Source organism: Chroicocephalus ridibundus, chromosome 4 (assembly GCF_963924245.1).
Source record: "Chroicocephalus ridibundus chromosome 4, bChrRid1.1, whole genome shotgun sequence".
In the NCBI taxonomy this organism is placed as follows: Eukaryota; Metazoa; Chordata; class Aves; order Charadriiformes; family Laridae; genus Chroicocephalus; species Chroicocephalus ridibundus.
The window spans coordinates 61287405-61309776 of NC_086287.1; the positions used below are offsets into that span (position 1 = coordinate 61287405).

The window sequence follows — 22372 nt, forward strand, 5'->3', positions numbered from 1 at the left end:
GGAGTAACTCACCCGCGTCTGGCTTTTTTTCTTTTTTTTTTCCTTCTTTTTTTAAAGGGGTGGGAGGTGTTTGCTATTTTATCCTTTTTCTTTCTTTCTTTTTTTTTTTTTCTTCTTTTAATTTTTTTTCCTCTGTGTGTGTGTGTGTGTATACAAATACATCGCCTCCGCTCAGGGAGCCGGATATTTCCAACCCCAAACTATGGCTTTTCAAAAATCGCCCGATGCCTCCAACGCCACGAGGAAAAACCCCAGCCTGCTGGAGATAGGAGCCTTGTGCTTGGACTCGGAGATCATCTTCGGCTTCACCAGCCACCTCCTGCGGAGGAAAGCCAAGGTAAGGAGACCTTACCCCGGCCCCGGCGGGATGGGGGAGGCCGGGGGTGTGGGGTGGGGTCCGGCTGCCTGCCCGGTCCCGGGCCGGCTCACGGGAAGGGGATGGAGAAGTTGGCGGTGGGAAGTTGGCGGCGCGGTGCCGGGGCGCGTTTCAGCACCACGAACAGTCCTGGCGGCTCCGCGGAGCGGCGCGGAACAGCGCGGAGCGGCGCGGGGAGGGAGGGACGACGGACCGCGCTGCCCGGCCGGCTCCCGGGGCGACCCCAACTTCAAATGGGGAGTGGGGGCATCGCGTCCCGGTATTTCCAGGAGGTTTTTTTGTTTCTTTTTTTTTTTTTTTACTTCATAAGAAAAGGCGGGGGCTCAGCCCAGCAGCGCGGCTCAGCCCCAGCGCCGGACGGGGAGCACGCCCCGGTAACCCCCCCGCCCCGTCCAGCCTGAGACTTGGAGCCGAGGGAGGGTTTTGCAGCCGTTATTCGGACGCATGAAATTTCGGAGCAAGTGTCCGGAGACCTGCAGGGCCCCGGGCAGGCGAGAGAAGGGGGCCGGGGCACAACGACCGAGTGCATGTGTCTGTGCCAGCCCCGCTTCCCCTTCCGGACCCCGGGAGGGGCACACGGCAGCTCCCGGGCAACAGCCCCCCTCCCCTTCCCTCTCTCCTCTTCCACCCCCCACCCAAACTTTTCTCGGGCTCCAGGCGAACGGTCCGGGCAGGCGGAGGCAGTGGCCGCAGTGCCCCGAGGGGCTCTGCCCGCGGTGCGGGGGCGTCTCAGGGCTGTGCCAGGGGGCACACGCCCCCCCCCCCCCCCCGCCCCGGGGCATGCACCCTTTTTGGGGACACACACACACACACACGCACACACACACTCTTCAGACACGTGCTGGTGAAAGCCAGGGAAGTTTAAGCCGTGAAAGGTGCCTCTTGGCGGAGTGGACACCCCCCCCCAATAGGTTTTTCCCCCCTCTTTGTGCTTGGCGCTGCTCACATCCCCGCAGACCCCGCCCCACGGTCCAGTGCCACCAGCACCCACCCCCGCTGGGTGGCGGGGAAGGAGACAGACAAGGAGCCGCGTTTGCCATCGCCGGGGGAAGCCACCGCCGCCGCCTCCCCCGCCGGGTGCCGGCTCCGTCCCGAGTGGGAGCGTGGGCTCACGAGTGCAGCCCCGCGGCGGCGCCGGCAGGTGGCGCTCTGGTCACAGGGACGGCGCCGGGGCCGCTCCGCAGCGCCCGGGCACGTCCCGGCCCGGCCCCTGCCCACCGCCGCGGGGGCAACGGGACCGGGCAGCCCGGGGGGGGGTGGGGGTGGGTGTCATGACAGACAGCGGCGCGTATCGCTTTCTCTGGAGGGTGGGGGTGGGGAACCTACAAAAAAAATAAAAAAAAGAGAAAAGTGCTAAATATACAAGCAGGAGCGGCAGCCAAGTAGACAATTAGCTGCGAACGTTAATTTCTCCATCTGTCAGGTCAATTTTCGCATGTAGGAACATCCCATCGCGCCCGCCGAGCGGCTGGGGAGCCGGCCCCGGGGGAAGCTGTGCCCCGCGGCACCGCGCATCTGCCCGCGGAGGGGGAGAGCACCGCACTCCCACTCCGCGCCCGAGAGCACCAGCCCGAGCCCCGTTTGCAGCTGCCCGCACCCCCAGCGCCCGCGGCAGGGGCCGCCGCAGCGGTACCGGCACCCTCAGCCCGGCCCTTTTTTCCCCGCTCACGAGGAAATTGGGTGTTGAAGTGTGAAGGCGGCAACTGCGGGAGTGCCCACGCTTTAGTCACACCCGTTTGGGACTATCCCGTAGGGTCACTATAAAATGGCATCTCCCCCCACCCCCCTCCCAAACCCGAACCCCAGCCCGCCCTGGCCGAGCCTCCCCCCCCCCCCCCCGGCTTACCCCACCCCACCCGCCCCCGCCCAGCCCCTCCTCCCCTGCCCTCCGAGCACTTTTCCAGCTTTTTTTTTCCGACGTGCTCCCGTGCTCCGGGTCCTTCTCCGTGCCGCCGTGGGGAGCTCACTCCGCCTCCGTCTCCCAACCCAAACTTCACTCCCTCCTCAACATGGGAGGCAACATCACCTAGCGCGGCAGCCCGGACGGCGGGGAACGGGCGCGATCACTGTTGGCACCCCCCCGACCCCCGCCCCGCCATGGGCGCCGCGGGCCGGCCGCGCCGCCGGGCACCGCGCCGCCCGCACTAGCGGAGCGGGGCGCGGGGTAGAGGCGCATCCCCCGCTGTCATGATCGCGGCCGCCGGCAGGAAGGGTCTGGGACCTGAGCCCCGGGCGCCGGGGGTAAGTTGTTACAACACTCCTCCCCGCGTTTGGGCTGCCTTTTTTTTTTTTCTCCTTTTTCTTTTTTTCCCCCGTCTTTTTTTCCCCGCGAGGGGGGTGGGAGCCGCGTTGCCTCCGCGATCCGCGGCGCTGAGCTCTGCTCTCTCCGCAGGTGGCGGAGGGGAGCGCGGCGCGGGAGCTCTCCCCGCGGAAGAGGCCTCCGACCGCCGCCGAGGAGGAGCGCTGCGCCAGCCGCCCGCCGCCCGAGGGAGCCGGGGCCGCCGCGGGGACCGAGCCGCGGCCGCTGGAGCGGGCGGCGGCCGGGGGCTGGTGCCGGAGCTGCCAGGCCCAGCTGGCCGAGCTGAGGAGGCAAGCGGCGAGGCTGGCCGCCGGCGGCTGCCCGCCCAACGCCCCGCCGGTAAGTTCGCCCACGCCGCCCGTACAGCGCCGAGCACCGCCGGGCGGTAGCGGGAGGCGGCGGGGAGGGGGGTGGGTGGGTGGGTGGGGATGGGGGGTGCGGGGGCCGCGGGAGCGGGGTCAGGTGTGCATCCCGTCGGATCTGGGAGGAGAGCGTGACGGCAAAGCCGGTGATTTCCAAGCCGGGAGGGTTCTTCAAAAGTTCAAGGATTTCCCGTCCCGGGCGTTATCAAAAAGCGAAACTGTGCGGCTGGACGCTCCCCCTCTGCTACAGTCACCGCCTGCCAGAAACTGTTACAAAAAGATAGTGACTTTGTGGGGAGGAGCGGCGGGAGGCTGCGCGGGTGCCGTCCGGGACGCCGCTGGGTGCAGCCCGGCACCCGGGCACCGAGCGAGCTCCTCATCCCGCTCCCGCTGGCCCCTGGCAGCCCGGCTGGGTGACGCCGTCTCGGGGCTGCCGGCTGCGTGCTGCGGCTGGGCTTTGCAGCCCCTTCGTCCTTCCTACGAGAAGCTGCCGGTAGCAGCGGGTCAGCTCCTCCTTCCGAGGAGCCCGTAAAGTGCAGCTGGGAAGCACACACGCGTGTTTGTGGCGCTGGAGGAAAAGTTTGAGCGGGATGGTTTTGCTGGGATTTGGCTGTCTGGGTGCTTGAGTTGTCCCTCCCTGGCTGATGGGCTCATTCCTGTCCTTAGCGTCACTGGGGCAAGCCGGGGCTGTGGCATTTTCCTCCAGTTTATGCCTCACGGTGGCCCTTCGTATCTAGTAGTGAATGGAGAAAGTGCATGAGCACGCCAGAGGTTTCCTTTCACACATGCGCAGCTTTATTTGCGTGCATCGTAGTTGCCTGCACAGTTTTTCTTTCCGTGTTTGTTTCTGTATATCAGAGGTATTTATTGTTGTCCCTTTTCCTTTAGTGAGGGCATGCAAAACAAAACTTTTAAGAGGTGATACAGGTGAAAAAATACCGGGTCTTGATACAGAGTCTTGCCTAGGCACCTGAAGAGATCTAAGGATTAGCTGACAGGGCAAATTGCAACAGAAGACCCTGAGATTCAGTTTCAAGGCACACAAAACGTGTGTTGGGTTTTTGATAACATTTGGAAGTAACGTATTGTTTTCTAAACAATGCTTATCTGGATGTTTGCAAGAATAGGGGGGAGGGTCTGAAGAGGAAGCCAAACCCTACTGACCTTCATTTTCATTCAAAGAGTTCCTGTATGATCTACAGAATTCCCATTGAATCTAAATATAGTTTTGTTTGGAAGTGCATTGTGGAGCAGTGTCCGAATGCACAGTGAGGTTTGTATTTTCAGGCCAGATCCAAAGCCCTTTGAAATCAACAGGAGTCTCTCTATTGACTTGCTGGGTTTGGAGCGGGCTCTTATTTCAGCAGTGTAAAAGGTCACGTATCTTATCTCATTGAATTCAGGACTGCTGGACCTTTTGTTTTCTGGATTGCTGCGGACGATGGAAAGAAGTTTAATTTCCCCTTGTGAAGTGGATGCGATAGGCAGCTTGAGCGAGGAGCACATAAACCCCTGTTCCTGTTGTTGGGGTGGGCCTCAGCCCTAAAGAATAGTGTCCTATCTGGGAGCGGATCTCTGTCATGGGAAAAAAAAAAAAAAGCCACCATTTCAGGAGAGTCAGGGGGCCTTGGCCAGGTGTTCAGGTGAGGAGACCTGTGAGCAAAGGCCTGTTTGTGTGGTCTCGTTCCTGCAAGTCTCGGGGGACTTCCTTGATAAGCACTCGATGATGGGTAAATTAATCCCTCTGTTCTGCAGGGTTTCAAAGCACGCCTAGGAACGTAATAAAATAGTAGTCACCACAGTGTCAGAACCTCGACAGACCTGATCACAGAGTAACAGATACCTGGAGATCACTTACTGAGTAGCATACAGTAGTGTTAGATGTTTAATATTTTTTTTAAAAATACGTTTTCTAGCCTAAGTCTAGCCTAATTGCAAGCTCAAACCCCCACTAATCCTGGTGTAGTGAGCAGCTCCTCAGGAAGGAAGATGCAATAAACACTCCTACTTACTGCCTTTGGAGTGTGAAGTAGGTTAGCGGGAGATAACAGTCAGGGGTTCGGCGACTCAGCTGCCGTGAATTGGCCTTGCGGTGGGAATCTGATGCAATATGCTGGCAGGTTGAGCACTGTGTAATAATGTTTGTGCCAGAAAGGCAGCTTGCTTGCTTCCCCCCCGCCCCCCATTCCTTTCTTGTTTAATTGTATAACAAGACATCTGAAAAAGCAGCTCCTCTCCGTAAGAGGAGCCCATACAATAAAAGTCCAAAGAGTTTCTCACAAGCTCTTCTAACGTCCTGTCAAACTAAGCGACTACTGGATGAGTAAACACCAGAAGGCTACCGCTCGGAGCATGCTGCTCTCAAAGGATTTACCTCCTTTGCCATAATAATTGAGGGATCTTTCAGCACAGATTCAGAAAGATTTCCACACCTGGTTGAAAACCCTTTGGAAAGGTGGGTGGGTGCCTCGGAGATGAAAGAAGGGCTAGTTTCCTGCTGTTGATATCTTTCCTGATGAAAGAGAGGAGGTGTATTCTCATGCGTGGGGCAGCTGAGGAGGGATTGAATTCACATTAGAATAAAAAGCCAACCTACTGTTTGCAGTCTGCAAGGGATAACAAATCTAATTGCTTGAGAGGGCTATGATTCATCCAGTTTATGTGTTGCTGTCCTTTCAATTAGACGTATTTAAAATATATAAATAATATAAAGTTTCGGTGCTCAGATGATGTGCATTGATTACAGAATACTGTTAGTTGTTTGTGTCTCTTTAAAGTCCTCCAAATCTCTGTGGACAGCTGATAAAAAGATACACCTCTTTGCTTGTGTTAAAACTCTTTAAGAACAAGATTTACTGCACCCCACGCTGTCGATTCCCTTCTTCTTACTGCTGCTGCCTTTACAGTTTGCTGCCACAGTGAGGCCTGTGTGTGAATCAAAGTGTGATTTTTTTTTTTTTTTTTTTTTTTTCTCTCTCTTTTTCTTTCCATCAGGCAAGGAAGGAAACGAGCAAAGTTTAATCTGAAATTATTGCAGGTTAGCATTTTGGTATTGCAGTATCAGCATCAACTGCTGGGTCATGTACTGAACTAGTGGAGGATGAAAAAATAAAAAAAGTGCCTTCGTTTATCCCTAATTAAAAGTTTTGTATGTGCCTTGCAGGCTGTGTTCCTGGGGAGCTGGTAATGGGATACAGGAATCTCCTACCTCCAGGGTTCTGGCCGGAGTGGAGAGCAGGTTGTTGTGCCTGGAAGTTGTTGCTGTTGGCAGCTGTGGGGCAAGCCACGGGAAATGAGTTGGTGGTCTCTGTCTCACTCCCACTTGGCAAATAGCCCTGTCACAAAACCACCACCACAATTACCGCTAATTGGCATCACTGTTGGCAGTTTCACAGGAGAGGCTGAGGACTGAATGGGGATGTAGATTAAATTAGTAATAATAATACTTAGCACCTAAAATCTTCACAGGGCTTCACAAATGCTAATTAATTAATTGGGGTGATGCTACCATTCGGTAAACCCGAACAGTGCTGTCATTTCTAAAGCGGTGTATGTTGGAGCGAGGTTTGCGTCTCCGAAAGGAAGGGGAGAGGCTGTGACTGTCCAAGGTGAGAGATGTGCTCCCAAGTGAGAGATGTGCTCCTGCAGCCGCATCGCTGTCAGTAAACTCTGCGCTCCCTCTAGCACAGGCAACAGCCTTAAGGCTGTACAGCTCCTGTAAAATGGTTTTAGCTAATCCCTTATGAGCAGAGGAAGCAAGCTCTCTTGGTATGAGGAACGCGCGCGCTGATACAACTACATCCACAGAAGGGTTTTATACTGGTATAAATATTTTGGTCATAGAAAAGTAAGAGTCGTATCCAGTTATACTGGAATAAAAGAATTTTTTTATCAGCACTGAAAGGAGGCCAAGATCAGTGGAAGTTTGCTTTGGAAGTGATTAGCATTGAGGATTGGGTTTCTCCCAGCCTAGGGATTCAGACACCCCATTTCACCTGTCCCCATCCCTACTCACCCTGACCCTCCCCCTGGTCTGAGCAGTTGATATAGTACCCACTGCCAGTGCAGGCGGGGGCAGCGTTAAGGGGGACAGAAACACACATATTGTATCGTAGTTTGAGTTCAGCCAAGTTCTTGCTGTCTTAGTTTTTGAGAGCTTATTTTCTTCCCTATTTTTTTTTTTATCCCCATGTTGCATTATCCACACCGAGTGTTACATGAGGCACACCACTGAACGGCTTCCTGGGGGTTTGAGGGACAAAGGAGCGAGCGTGGGCTCTTTACTGCGGGTGGGATCGACAAAGCTTTTTCTCTGATACCTAAAAAACCCCACTGAGTATTGTCTGTGTTCCCAGTTGACTGGGTAAGCTGTGGTTGGGTACAAAGAGGCACGCTGCCAGCCCTGGTCTGCAGAGAGTCTTGGTGACCAGGACAGGTTGTGCTTTTGGTTGTTAACGAACCATGAATCATTTGAGAGAGCTAAGCAAGTCCTAGCCTGCCGTGTCCTTGGCAGGGCTCTGTGGAGAAGAGCCTCCTGTGGGAGGAAGTCTGTCTTGTTCCTTAAAAGGGGGAGGGTAGCAGTGGCTGTAGACACACTGTTTGCACCGATGTGTCTCAGCTGTGCCAATGCCAGGCAGCGCTGCTGGATTGAACTCCCACCACACCTGCTGCTGATCAAAGCGACGGTCTCTTGGTACACCTGTATGTGCTGCTGATTGCATCACCTGAAGGGGAGATAGAGAACAAAGTTTGGGGAAGAGCATGCTCTTTCCTGTGGGTTTCTACTGTATGCTAAATAATCCCCACATGTTTCCGTGAGTAGCAGAACTAAGGAAGGATGGTTTGGTGGGATGGATGCTTTGCTCACCTCCTTTGCTCTCCCTGTCCCTCTGTGTTAATCCCAGCTGTTTCCTCCTTGTCCCGGATGACTTGATAAGAGGCAGCGCCTTCTCTGCATCGGCTGGAGCTGCACACATACTATTTGGTTGACAGTAAACTAGTACTCCCCGGCCATCTGGCTTCTGTCAAACAATTAATAACAAGTGGGTCCTCCCCAGCTTCTCCCACTGCCAGTTTGTGGAAGTTGTAGGAACTTGCTCTGAGCCTTTTGCCTCAATTTCAGACCATTTGACAGGTTCAAAAGCTGTTTAGAAGAGCTGGCGGCAAAGGAGGATGGAGAGAAGGGCAATATAGCAGTTCTCATTGCTTTGGAAAACCAGGCTAAGAGGACAAGCATGGGATTGAGGACTGTGGGCTTGATGCATGATGGCCAGCTACGCTTTCGTATTCCCACCTTGGCCACTCTGACAGCATGGTATCAGCAGGGCTAGTAGCAAGCACGATCCCTGGCTGCTGGTACCTGTCTCCTCACTGTTGGGCGTTTTGGGAGCCTGCGCTGCACACGGAGGAGCCTGGGAGAGGGCTCTGTGTCCTTAGCGTTCACCTGCAGGCTCACGCTTCCCTGACAGAACAAGGCTTTGGAGCACGTGGGGACTTCTCTCAACACCTGAGGTGCGCATGGAATAGGCCTCAGCTTTTAGAAGCAACCCCTGACTTTTTGTGGTGGTTTTCTTCCCGTGCCTATTGTTTTCTATTAATGCGTCGGCCCTTTCTACTGAGTGTCACGGTGACCTGGAATTTGAGAGTCCCGGTGATGGTTTAGAAACCCTGTGCTGCGTCTTGGCTAAGTTTGGGCTCCTCTGTTACTGAGGGGCCGCTTTTCATTTCATGGGGGGCCTTTCTGCAGCTCGGTTGACATGGATAAGGGGAATTGAGTGGGAGAACTGTCTTCTACAGGTTTGCCTCTAGACGAATTCAATTTTCAGGGCTCTTTACAAGCACTAAATGCACCTTAAAAAGTTCTATATTTAATGTTTCCAAAATGGGTAAGTGGAAAAGTAATGTCATAGTTAATAAATATGAAACTACGGGGCATTTTTTTGTTTTTTCGAGATGCACTTTTAATGTGTAATTTTGCGAGAGAGACTCCTGCAGAGACTTGGCTGTGGAGCGCTTCAGGCTATGAGCTCAGATGTGGGTTTCAGGTACGTGTGCAGTCTAATAATGGGGTTAGTGACAACACTGTGTCAAATGTGTTGACGTGAGCACTTCCCTTGTTCCAGTCACTGCAGTAGTCCCCGTGCTATATGATAGGCCGTGGAAACTAATTGTAATGAGTTTGCTTTAGACATTTAGGATTTTCAAGCATGCCCTTTTAAAATACAGGTGAGCGGGATTATCTTGCAGTTCAGATGCCGGAGGCAAGAGACCTTCTCGCTGGGGGATCTGAAGTGGGGGAGCAGGGATTGCACAATTAGCTGAAGGTACTGCAGTCTCCCGGGTAGCTGAGGGTAATTAGTATTGCTCCCTCTCTTTCTCTAGCTAATTCCTTCAGCACCCTGCCCTATTAGGGAAAAGGGAGGAAACACATAAACCATTTCATAATCCCAGGGGGTGGAAAAGAGCATCTGCTTCTAACATCTGAGGTTACTTTGAACCTGTTGAAATATGTAGTAGCTGCTTTATTGTTTTTGCCAAGAGTTTCCACCTACAGTGATCCCAACCTCTGACTTGTTAACAGTGAGGTTGTAGGAGGCCGTAGTCATCCTCCTCTCCCCCAGCCCACAGCAGCTGATAGTGGCTGCTGCTCTGGACCTGACACCACAGGGTATTGGAGCAGGGGTGGCTGAAACCACCAAGAGTGGTTTTTTTTTTTTTTTTCCCCCAAGACCAGGATTGCCTACAGTGTACACAGTAGCTTGCATGGGTCTCCTGCTGCTCGGGTACCCTGCGATAACTGCACTCTGTGGGTCTGAATCCTTTTTCCCCACAGTGAGGATGCTGATGTAGAGAAGAGTGAGTTAGTCCCTGGGTTTTCAGCTGGCTGATGAGCATTTTGTTGTGAAAAGTGAGCAGAGATTTTGCTTTGCCCTGGCTTAGAGGCGGAGAATCTATCCGGAAATGTGTGTGTGTCTTACGGAAGATTTTTCCATGATGACGCTCTTGCCTTTCTCAAAATTGGATTACCTTCAGGAACTAGATCTATTTGGATATTGCTCACATTGAGTGTGGCAGGCAGCTGTCCATTTGGGAGCATTGTATCTTCATTTTTTTTATTTACTGGAAATCTATGGAATTTGGTTTGTCTGGATTTGTCTCCCTGTTCTCTGACTTCAGACCTGCAGTTCTGTGGAATAAGTATTTTATACTTATGTGTTCAGTGTATCCTCAAAGGGAAGGTGTCTTCAGGAAGGTGGGAATCTTGTCTCCACCACTGGTAGTGCTCGTGATCAGGAACAGGCTGATTTATTTTACAAGTGTCTACTGATTTTGTATAGTCTTTCAGATGAGTGGCTAACAGGAGGACATTTGGGCCTTACTTTCAGGAGAATCATGCCTCCTGCTCCCTTTGTTAACAGGAGGAGCTGTGTCCTGTTTAGACACAGGGCAGGGATGCAACACCTGAATTTAATCCCTAGATCTTTCAGTGACTTTGTGAATTTGGACAAGCTGCTTAATATCCATATGCTTAATTTCTCCTTTGCCCAGCAGAGAGAAAAATCTTCCATCTCTCATCCGTTTCCAGTAACATTTTTTTGTTGTTGTGGGGCTTCTTTCTTGCTGTTGGCTTGTATGGATGGCATCGAGCATCATTGACTGCTGCTCTTAGTAGGGCTGTCTGGTCCTGTAATATGCATAATAAGGAAGAATACGTAATACCACAGGGACACAGAAGCCAGTGGAGTCTGACCGGCAAATGAACTTTCAGGTCGGGTGTCCCTACGTTGGGGACAGGGGAGAGGGTTCTGGGGCTGGGGTCTCTGCTACAGAAAAAGCCAGGGATTTCAGATAACCATGAAGATGGTAACAGATAGTCCTGAAAATCTGCCGGTTCACCAGGAGGGGAGTGGTGAGGCTGTGTAAAGGGACTGAAGGTGCTGTGGTGTATGTCCAAGCAAAGGGGAGCTTGCTTAAGTAGCAGGTTATCAGATCAGCTCGGGGAGCACAGATTAGAGCTGTACCAGTGCTGTCTAAAAGGGGTTTATCTGCACACTGCTCTGTGCCTCCCTGTGATGAAACTAGAAAGCTGTCTTGTGGAAATGTGATGTGGCCTTGTAGTAAACCGGGAACTCTTTAGTCACTTCAGTCCCTCATACTGCTGTTGAAGTTTATGCCAAAGTGTGTTACTTATTAGTTTTTCATTAATTTTTTTATTTTATTTTTAAATGGAAAAAAGTAAAATTTTGTAGAGGAACCCAAGAGCAGAGCTTCAAGTGATTATGCCGAGCAAGGGTGGTGGTGGGGATCTGTCACTTTGCAGGAGTGACGTATTCTTCTCTAGGATAAGTTAAAGTTTACACAGTGAGTGTAAACTGGTGTGTAGTTCTTTGGACTGCCTTCTTTGCTTTGAAGCTGCATGAGTTTTTAAGGCGTAGCTGGCAGATGTTCATTTTCATGTTGGAGAAAGAATGTTTAACTGTTATAAATATATCCATTTATTTTAGGCAGCATAATGCCATTGTTGCATGTTTGTTTTATCACTAAGAGTCTGACTGTTGCGTGCATCGCCCTAACATACAGTGAATCCATGAAATCTCAGCAACTGCTCACAAAGAGAGGCTTAGGTGCACACTATTATCCTTCTTTCTGAGTCAAGCCTTAAAATCAGTCTTTGATCAGCGTTCCTGGAGTTTGGCAGGCTGCTCTGAGTTTTGGCTGGGGCTGGGCCGGCATTACCATACGTCAATACCTGTGCAGAATTGATTGGAATGCTGGACAGCTGTGGGAAAATGATCAATTTTCATTTAGCTCTTAGCAAATCTTCCCCTAACGTTGCTGAGGGATTTTACACTGCTCGGTGAATGGGATGGGAAGCCTTCTGTACAGAACTGAACTGTGATACTTCTGGCGAGGCTGGGCATTGACTGGCTTTCAGCATTAACTGTGAAAGTGAAGCATTAGTCCTAGTTCTCACAGCATTCAAAAGATTACATTTAAATGTGTTTCCTGTTTTGCCACAACATGCAATTTGTTACAGCATGGTTTGCGTTGCTGTCGGTGTGTATATATTGATCAGTGCTGATTATACTGTAAATAGGCAGTGTTTGGCTGTGTGTTTTAAGTCATTTGGGAAGTTAGATGTACTCAGTTTGTATTGTGCTCTTTTTTTTTTTATTGCCTTGTGTTGTTCTCACTGTATTGTGTGTTGTAGCATGTATTTACTCCTTTTGGCATTGTTGCTATTCTCCTAGACTTCAGAATATAGCAGTACAGCTTTGCCTGTAGCTTTGTCAAGTAAGACTTTTTTGCAGGGGTTGCCTGCTGCTTTTGCATCTGATGTGTCTCCTGAGCAGTTCAGAGGTGATGGCTGTGCCCAGGGTACATCCCGCAGCCTTCAGCAGAGTGGTGCTGCTGAGTGTTTTGGAGGAGGTGAGCCTGCTGGGGTGGCTGAGGTCAATGGCACCATGCTGGGTTGGTGGTACACGTCTGATTCCCATCCCAAAACAGGGCACCAGGAGCTGTTGTCATCCCCAGACTGTGTCGTGTCTCCAGGGACTCTGGGATGCGACAGTTTCAGCAGCTGTTGGAATTATTACGCAAGTGGCTTGTACGATCAGGAAATCTGCCCATCCTTGTTGCAATTGCTTTACTACTTTTGGGTCATCTGTAGCGGCTCTCTGTACTGCTTGGTGTGGAGTGGTGAAAGCATTCAGCTCTTTCCTTGGTAGCTGTTGAGTCCCCTTTGAGTGCCTCTGGACAAAACGTGCTGGTGTTGTGACAGACTCTCTCTTTAACACAAAATTGTCTACTGTATAGTGTAAAAACAACTGCTTGTATCTACTGCCCAACTACAGCCAGGCTATAGCGAACAATAGCACAGTTCCCAGGAGGGTAAAGAGGCCAAGAGCCAAACCTTAAAATGTTCTCTGTGCTTTGTCCATGGAGTGCTTGGTAGATGCTGGTGTGGAACTGGCTCCAGAAGCCAAGACCACTTCCAGGCCTAGGTGACCAGTCACCATCCCAGACTGGGAGCATCCCAAGTGGACTGTTTTGTGAAAGGAAATGATTTTCAGCTGCAATAAAGAGACAGTGAAAGTTGGACGGATCTGGGCTCTGTTCACAGAATTGCAGAATGATAGGGGTTGGAAGGGACCTCTGGAGATCATCTAGTCCAACCCCCCTGCCAGAGCAGGGTCACCCACAGCAGGTTGCACAGGAACGTGTCCAGGTGGGTTTTGAGTGTCTCCAGAGATGGAGACTCCACCACCTCTCTGGGCAGCCTGTTCCAGTGCTCTGCCACCCTCAAAGTAAAGAAGTTCCTTCTCACGTTGAGGTGGAACTTCCTGTGTTCAAGTTTGTGTCCATTACCTCTTGTCCTGTTGCTGGGCACCACTGAAAAGAGCCTGGCCCCATCCTCCTGACACCCACCCTTTAAGTATTTCTAAGTGTTGATAAGATCCCCCCTCAGTCGTCTTTTTTCCAGACTAAAAAGACTCAAATCCCTCAGCCTTTCTTCATAAGGGAGGTGTTCCGGTCCCCTAATCATCTTGGTAGCCCTGTGAACTGCGTTCATCAGGTGAACCTTGACTACTGATGCCAGAGCACCTGATGTCCAAACAATCGAAGGAAGGGTAGGGAGACAGTTGAGTGAGCTGATCCCTGGCAGCCAGGGAAAGGAGGATTTTGCTTCCCATATGGCGAGTATGCTTAGGACACGTGTAAAGAGCGTGCTGTCCTCTGCCAGTGTTGCCCTGTGTGTTGTATTGAAAGAGCAGCAGAGCTGTGTTTGTGTTTTGGCCTGGATTTAGTGAAGTTGATTGCTGAGCATTTGAAGAAGGGATGTTTGTCTGACTGGTATTATTTGAGCAATGTCAGCCATGTTGTGATGGCGCATCAGTTTTGTGTTGAACACGCGTACCTGTGTGTGTTTGTATAGGGACCTTGCTGCTCCACTTATGAGAAGGAGCGCTCCAGTAACAGAGAGGAAATGGCGTTCGACCTTTGAAAATGTCACATAATCCCCACGTGCATGCGCTAATGCTGGGTGTGTTGTGAGGAAGAGAGGTCTTCCCATACCGCTGCCTGGCCCTGGTCCCAAGGAAACAGTCATTAGCGATGAGAAACAAATTTGCTGTTCAAAATTAGGCCTTTGAAGGATGGAGGTGAGGCACAAGTGTCTCTGTCACTGTCCCTTCTGGGCAATGCTGGTGCTCCCTTTCTGGTAGGTGGGCAGAAGGTTGAAGGGCTGGTTTGTCCCAGATACCATTTTTAGAAGTGCCTTAGCCTTAATATGAACTACAGGTGCTGCAGAGCTTTTGTAAGCTAAGGTATCTTGAAAACTATGCTGTGGGTGAAACACAGGCCACGATTTGGCCTGTAACTATTTTGCCTGTAGCTTGTAATTAAATATAAAGTTAAACCCAGGATCTCCGGTGAAAATGTTCAGGTGTTAGTGTAGCTTGTGTAACTGTGAAGGCAGAAGTGAGCTATTTTGCTGTCTTTCTCTGAAGACTTTGTTGCAAAGAAAGGCGAGTACATTTGACATTCCTCCAACGAGCTCTCACAAGGGTAATTTTGTGTGGATGATTGAGTGGCATGGAAACACTGTAAGATATTGTCCTTTTGTGGGTTTTGTAAAGAGGAGATACAGCTGAAGTAATTTATAATGTGTACAGAGTCTCAGCAGTCTGCTGAGAGCGCTGCTTTTAGGAATTACCTGTAAGAATAAAGTAAAAAGCATTTATTATTGATATTCACATTCCACATATTAAGAAATATTTCTTCTGATATTGTTAATTTTTTATTTGTAGGCTCCGAAAGAGTGTAGAGGAAGACAAATGTGGTCGGGGAAGAAAAATATATGAGTTAATACATTAAGTTTACATATTTTTCATTTGATGGATTTATGGTTTTTAATTACACCTTCATGTCTTGCATTGGGATCCCTGGGGGCCCTTTCTGAATTTCATACTTATACTCTTATAAATACGAGATGCTTTAACCTGCCACCTTGTGCAGCCTTACTGCCGCTTGACTGACCTCTGGTAAAGTTACTTTTTATTTGGGTTTAAGATTTGAGACCTCCACAAAGAGCTAAATGATTAGAAAAATAATTGTGTGATTTTGCAGAGTTCCTTAGCCTGCCATGTTGCACCTGGGAAACACAGACTGTGAATGGGTTTCTCTGACGTTTGCAGGGAATGGTGAACTTTGTGCTCAGCATTTGCCAGTTTGATCATGAGTAGCAACACCCTGGCCCCAGCTTATGGCCTTACCAGCTCCCAGTGGGGTGTTTGGCAGTGGAAAGTTGTCTTTGGTAACAGCCCTTTGGGGAGCCATGGCTAGGTTTAGGGAAGAGTATTTTCAGCAATATGCTGTCCTGAATCTGGCTGTACATCTCTCTACTTCTGTCTTCAGTTACATACGGCACCGGATTTTCATTTCGTAACAGTTTGCATCGTGGTTCTTTTATTGACAGTGGAATCAAAAACCTGTGTTAACAGGTGGAAAATGAAGCCTGTTGGCGCTGTGTAGTTTCAGTTGATTTACGCTGGTGAAATGAAGAGGAAGCCAGACTGCAGAACTGGGTCAATGTCTGTATTCCAAATCTGTCTCTCTGTGTGGGTATCATTACCTCTGTCTGCCTTTTTTTTCCAGCACATCCTCTTCGTTTTTCTGTTCAGCGGAAACATAATTACCTGTATATGTGTGGGGGAGGAAATAGTGCCAGGATCTGTTTGGTATAACTAAGATATAGCTTATCCAAGAGGCAAACAACCCAGGCTGATAATATTCCGACTTTCCAAAAGAAATTTGCCTTGGGACTGACACTGGGTGTGAATATTCAGCCACAACGTGAGCCCCTTTTCTCAGCTTTGTGCTGTATATCCTTTTATTATTCTGGTCACGGTTACTCCTAAGCACACGGAGCTCAAGAGCAAAATAGCTCTGATTTGTGCTGTAAGAATTTAGTTGGGTTTCAGCTTCTTATTGCCAAGTCTTTTGATGACATGAAAGATACGTTATATGCAGGGCTGGCTTTTCTGACCCACCCTCAGTTGTTCACTGAGATTTTTATTGCTGTGGGAGGGCTTGACTCTTGTAGGACTGGGTGCAAAGAAAGGTGTGGAGTATATAGTTAAGGAACTGCAATGCAGAATAAACACTTGACCCTGGGAAGTGAACACAAGTGAGCACACAAAGGCATTGTTCTCTGAGGTGATGCACTAGATGATCTCTACTTTTCTGTGTTTTCTTTTTTGTAGTTTCCATTTTAGTTCCTTTTGCTAGTCCAGATTCAATCTGATTTTTTTTTTTTTTCTTTCTTCTTGCCACTGGAGCAACAGCCTCATTTGCCAGTGTTGGGAAGTAGTCCAGGGTATACTAAAGGCTGTACTTCTGCTTTCTTTGGAAGTGATGAAAGGCCTGCTACAGAAGGTAGTCTCACTAAGCATAATGGTACAGAAGCGGTTCAGCTGCATCTAAAGGAGTGAGCTGAAAAATGTCGTGTTCAACAAGAGAAAAATGTAGATCCACTCTGTGAAAAATCTGCTGCTTTCTGCACCTTGTCAGGATTCCTTAAGTCTGTGCAAGAGCAAAGAGTTAAGGTAATCCTGATCTTATTGAGGAGTTAGTTAACCCAGGAGTCTTGTATCTCAGCTGAGTACAACACAGGAGTGACATCAGTGAGAGATTAGAATAAGCTTCATTATCTTCAAAGACTGTTTACTTAATGGTTGGGGAATTGCTGTGTTTGTAGGTAGAGGTAGGGAATATCCTCAGGCAGGCAGGAGCTGATAGCATTAAGAAGAGCAGTAGTGTTTCTCCTCAAGCATCCTTACATTGCTTGTGTTCTTCTCCCAGCCTGCTGGCTGCCTCTGCTTTTGTGTACACCACCTATATGGAGGTCTTTTAAGAGATTGCCAAGGTAATTTTTGGATGCTAAGCACTGAACCCGAGCAGTATCCTTGTAGCTTTTGGGTTATTTCTTCCATGTCGTACTGACTTTGGCCCTCTATAGGGTAATTTTATGGACAGTCTGTAGCCTCTGGCTTGTTTTTTCATTGTTTGCCTATAATTTTCCTCCAAATGCCTGTTAATTTTCAGGGGAGATGTGCTTACCATGTAGCTTCTGAAAGCGTACCTTGAGTTAGCGTGTCTGGCTGTGGAGTGGTGGGGAGGGAGAGGAGAAGGGAGCAGGCTGTGCCGCTCTTCAGTGCTGGGCTGTGGGTGGCGCATCCTGGGGTGCGATGTGAGGGGGACCGGACCTGTGTTGCTGTGCCGCGCTGGCTTTGCTGGGAAGCACGTTCGGTCAGGGGAACAAAGTCTTCTGATGAACGTCCCCATCCGACACCCCGGTGGTATTAACAACCTGAGGAATCAACTTCTACGAATCCTGGGGCAGTTATAGCTTGTATTTTTCTAACATATATAAATCTCTAAGTTTTCTTTAAAATATTGGTCAGAGGTATTTTTAAAACCTCAGAATTGAGCAGTGTTACCTACCCTTGGATATTTCAGCTATTGCTTGTAATCTCATAGAAAACACATATGTAGTTGGCTTGGGTTTTTGGAGGATTTTCATGCAAGACTTGACCTTTTCTGCAGGGTTCCTTTTGACAGCAGTGAAGTTACTTCTTATCTCCAGCAAAAAGGACAATCTGATTTGCAGATTGCTGTGTAAAAGCTGCAGTAAACTTAATTTGGAGCCCACTGAGGTACGTCCCACATGCAAGTGTTTAGATCTTCCATTTTTCTCATGAAAACATTTCTATAAAAGGGGTCTTTAAAGCCAATTTGTGCCTCATCGGCATTTTTCTTTTAAAGACAAAGCAGAGATGCAGTGTTCCAGGCAGATATGTTTTTGTTCCCAGCTGTCTTGAATGCTCACTTGATGTTAATCCTTTGTTCAATCCAGTCCTATGTCATTAATGACTCTGGAGTAAGTAGGTATGCAGAGCTGGAGGAAATCCTGTTTTATACGTTCCTATTCTAGGAGAGCCTCAGAAAGACTAACAATAATGTTGCTTGGTGAGGTAATGGGTAAACGTAGTAAGAAATAAAAATGTGCTTACTCCTTACTGAAGCAGAAAAATAGCTTATGAAGCATAATGTTGTCTTTGATACGTGTAGATAATCTGACCAGCTTCAGTCTGTGGATTAAGGCATTAGCTGGGGTAGACGAAACAGCTTCTCATAAAGAACCTGTCGCTCTGGTTGTAAAGGAGTTGTCAGCAAATGCTAATGAGAATTAAAACGTGGGAGCCCAGTCATAACCCGGTGAAGTCACTTGAAAGGCTTGCCTTGACTTCAGCGGTCAGTTCATTCCTGTCTTGAGGTGGAGGGTTGTATTGCATAGCTCAGTGTTATCACGAGTCCGATGTGGGCACAAGTTCCAGTCAAGGGGGTGGGTGCTGCCCAGCCAAGCTCTGGTGAATCACAGAATGGTTTGGGTTGGAAGGGACCTTAAAGATCATCTAGTTCCAACTCCCCTGCTATGGGCAGGGACATCTCCCACTAGACCAGGCTGCTCAAAGCCTCATCCAGCCTGGCCTTGAACACTTCCAGGGATGGGGCAAGCCTTGGGTTTGTACCTCTCCTCTTTGTGGTCCTTTCAAGACCCTGTGGGAAGGTGAAAATGGGGCATCCCCCAGTGTTTCCTTCCCTTTGATGAATCAGTGAAGTTTAGTAGGATAGAAATACTTGTTTTCAAGAAGAACCAGTGTTTTCATAGGAGGTCAAATTTCTTCATCAAGTTCTTGAGGAAGTCAGGGCTGGATTTAAAGCTTTTGATCTTGGTCAGTAGATGAACAGCAGGTAGAAAAACAGGATGTAATTTTGGTAGCAGTTTTGGGAAAATGTTGACTTTTTTTTTGAGAAGAAATTGTGAAATTGTGTAATTTTTCCATCAGCTAGCTTCCATAGCAGCATGTGTGAGTACAGTGAAACATCTTACCTTCAGCCTACTCACACTGTCTGTGCTACAGGCTTCCCTAGGGACTTGGGCAAGTCAGCTAGCGTTACATTTTTAGATATACTTACCACTTTTAGCACAGGTATTTTGCTCAGCATGCAATTACGGACTACTGAGCTGCATGCATATATACCAGAGCTCTCCTATTGGTGTTCTTCATATATGCACTTTTTTATGTGCATTACTCTGGTGCAAATATTTCAACTGTCTTGCTAATCTCGTAGTACCTTCATATTTTTGACTGTGAAACAGCAGCCATCCCTTTTCTTTGAGTAACTAGGCAGAGTCATACGTGTGACATATTTTAAGACCACTTAGAAGATACAAACTTATTTAAGTGCTTGTGATTTATCTTGTTTTGCTTTATTTGATTTCTTAAATGTCAGCCACCCTGAACAGTTCCTAGGATTTGCCCCTTTTATTTGGTGTCAGCTGATGAGAAGGCAGCTGGTGTGCTGAAAGAATTACTCTTGTAAGAATTTGGCGTGTGATGTGTTTAGCTGGGGAGAAAGCCCAGTGACAGTTTGACAGTTGCCCCCTCCCCCCCCCGCCCCCCCCTTTTCTGCTAAAAGTTGCCTTCTTGCTCTGTTGGTTTAGTGGTGAAAGAGTGCTGCAGCACGGTTCGCTGTGCAATGCCTTTCAGGTGGTGAGAGGTACCTGAGGAATGAGAGAGATCCCGTGTGCATAATTGGCTGGCACTTGGTTGACCTAAGCCGACGGGTATATACAGAGTCCTGATTCCAGCCCGCCAAAAGAGCATCTGATGCAGACAGCTGCTGGGTGTGTGACCCTTCTTGGCACGTGGGGCGTGCGTGGGCATGTGCCTTCCTACCTGTTCACTGGGTGCGGCTACCTCCAACGCTTTCTGCTCTCCTGTGCTTTTGGAGAGGACAGCCCCACCAGGAGACCTTCTCCTAGGTGGAGGGAGCTGTTGGACCCCTGATGGCAGGAGGGAACGGGGATGCCTGTGCTTATTGTCTGTAGAGGAGCAGATGATTGTGGCTCCCTCATGCAAACAGTGCTTCTTGGTGGAGTATTTAGGGTGAAGGGGGGGGTGTGAATATATGCGTTGGGCATCATGAGCTTATAACTGCCTGGTGGAAAGTGCAAAGGGGAGGTTGCTTGAAGCATCTCCCTGTCCTAGACCCCAATAACTGCGTTATTGGCTCCAAGATGCAGGAGGGAGGGAAACTATCCATTAACAGCTGCTTTCCAGAAACACTTGAGATCAGAGTCTAATGAGTATGTATCACCTCTGGTGTATCTTGCTTGTTTCAGGTTATGTTGTGAAGGCAGTCCTGATCATTATCTCATATTAATTTTCTGGAGCATGATGTATGTGGATACACCTACTGCGCTCAGAGATTTCACTGCAAGATTAGAGACATGTTTAGGAAATTAGTAATGAGAGAAAAACGCGTAATTAAAAATGATATCAGTTTGGAAGCTCATCCATCTTCAGCCAGCTTGCTGGAAGAGAAAGGAGTCTTACACAATGCTTAGTGGTGGGAAAATGCATTTGGCTTTCTACATTTTAAACAGGAAGGAACTATTTAAATGACAGGCTTACAATAGTAATCAGGGCATTTACTTGGGAACGTTGGATCACATATTGTAGCCGCCTAATGTCACAGTATCTCAGACTGTATAAAGTTAAGGCAGATCTCATTCTATTTGTTTTCTTTTAATGATGTTTGCAGACTTTTTTTTTTCTTTTTTACTTATTTGGACCCTTTATAAAGTAATCGTGTCCTTGTACTGAAAAGAGCATTCATATTTTGTGGTAGTCAGATTTACATATGCTGAATATTGCCTGTAATGTTATGAGGTTGCATGCTTAACAATTTATTTGTTTCCTGAGATATGCAATTTTATGTGAAATGTCTTAAATTCAGAGCCTGCAACAGAATTTTAGCTCTTCATCCCCAATGACCATTATAAAACTGCCATATGCCTAAAAATGTGCTCGGCACAACTGTGATTGTTCAGACTGTGAATTTCCTCTCATTTTATGATGGGATCCTTAGTTCTGAATAAAATTACTCTTCAGCAATAGGAGAAACACCATTTGGTTGTATATGGTTCACTATAAAAATGTGGTAACTTTGAAGTATTTCAAACAATACACATGCTTTATTTGAGGTTTTTATGCCATTTTTCATGAACAGTTAACAGTACCTCGTTGTCATTTTTGTCATGATATGTCCATAAACTCAATTATCTTTCTCTTTGGTCCAACTTACAAACACATAGAAAACCTAAGCAGATGTCAGAGCAGTAACCAGGTGTACATTGTAGTACTTTGCAAAGTTTTAATTGCTGCAGGGATGTTTCCTAGTTAATGGATCTGTTTATTAAGTGCTTCTATCTGTTGTGTCTTGTTCAGGAGCGTACCTTGCACATGGTATTTTCAGGCTGTGTGTGTGTCTGTTTTATCTAGTGACAGCCTCAGAGTAACCTTGCAGAGGGATGTGCTTTCTCAGTTACAATGTCGACAGCGTAGTTAGCAAAACTGCTGAATTGCTTGCTGTGTAGAGTAATGTGTAATTTGTGATTTTTGGTAAAAATCATTAAATGCTTTAGAGTTTTGAGTTTGATGGGAAGGGGAGGCACCTAGATCCAGCTGGGCCTATGGGTGTGACCAGTGTGTAAATATTTACTCCTTCTTGGCTCTGTAAGCACTCTGGGGTAAGGCTGAGCATGGGCCATGAAAAATGATCGCAGGGCTGGAGAACCTTTCCATTGAAGGATGGCTGAGAGAGTTGGGTTGTTCCTACTGGAGAAGAAAAAGCTCTGAGGAGACCTTATTGTGGCCTTTCAGTACTTAAAGGGGGCCTACAAGAAAGATGAAGAGAGACTTTTTAACAAGGCCTGTAGTGATAGGACAAGGGTTGTAATGGTTTTAAGCTAGAAGAGGGTAGATTTAGATAGGATATAAGGAAGAAATTTTTTATGATGAGGGTGTTGAGATAGTGGAACAGGTTCCCCAGAGAAGTTGTGGATGCCCCACCATTGGATGTGTTCAAGGTCAAGCTGGATGGGGCTTTGAGCAACCAGATTGTGGCAGGGGGGGTTGGAACTAGATGATCTTCAAAGATCCTTTCCATCCCAAACTTTTCTTTGATTTTTGGGTGGCTGCTGATGGTGGCTGCTGGGTGTTCACCTGTTTAGAGATTATGGTGGTTGTTATCTGGGAGGAGGGACAACGGGTGAGGAGGGTATGGCCAAAATGACTCATCGAAGACCATCAGTTCGTGATGGTGCTTGGAGCAGGGAGCCGTTAGGTTGGTGGCCAAGTGAGCCCTTGTGTCTGGGAGCTGGAGGTCAGGAGCTGTGATGGAGAGTGTTGACAGCTCCCAGGC

General features: G+C 48.5%; 1 protein-coding gene across 2 annotated transcripts in view; it reads left to right on the forward strand.

Moving 5' to 3' along the window:
• Window positions 1-202: 202 nt before the first annotated feature.
• The window catches only part of KIF26A (kinesin family member 26A), a 103887-nt gene continuing 81717 nt past the window's right edge, over window positions 203-22372 (forward strand). Inside the window, exons 1-2 of one of the 2 annotated variants that reach the window (XM_063333474.1) lie at window positions 203-337; window positions 2769-3014. In XM_063333474.1, coding sequence (XP_063189544.1) covers window positions 203-337; window positions 2769-3014 — 381 coding nt within the window. Of the gene's footprint in view, window positions 338-2308; window positions 2618-2768; window positions 3015-22372 lie in introns of those variants that run through there. The other variant, XM_063333475.1, reaches the window with a different exon arrangement.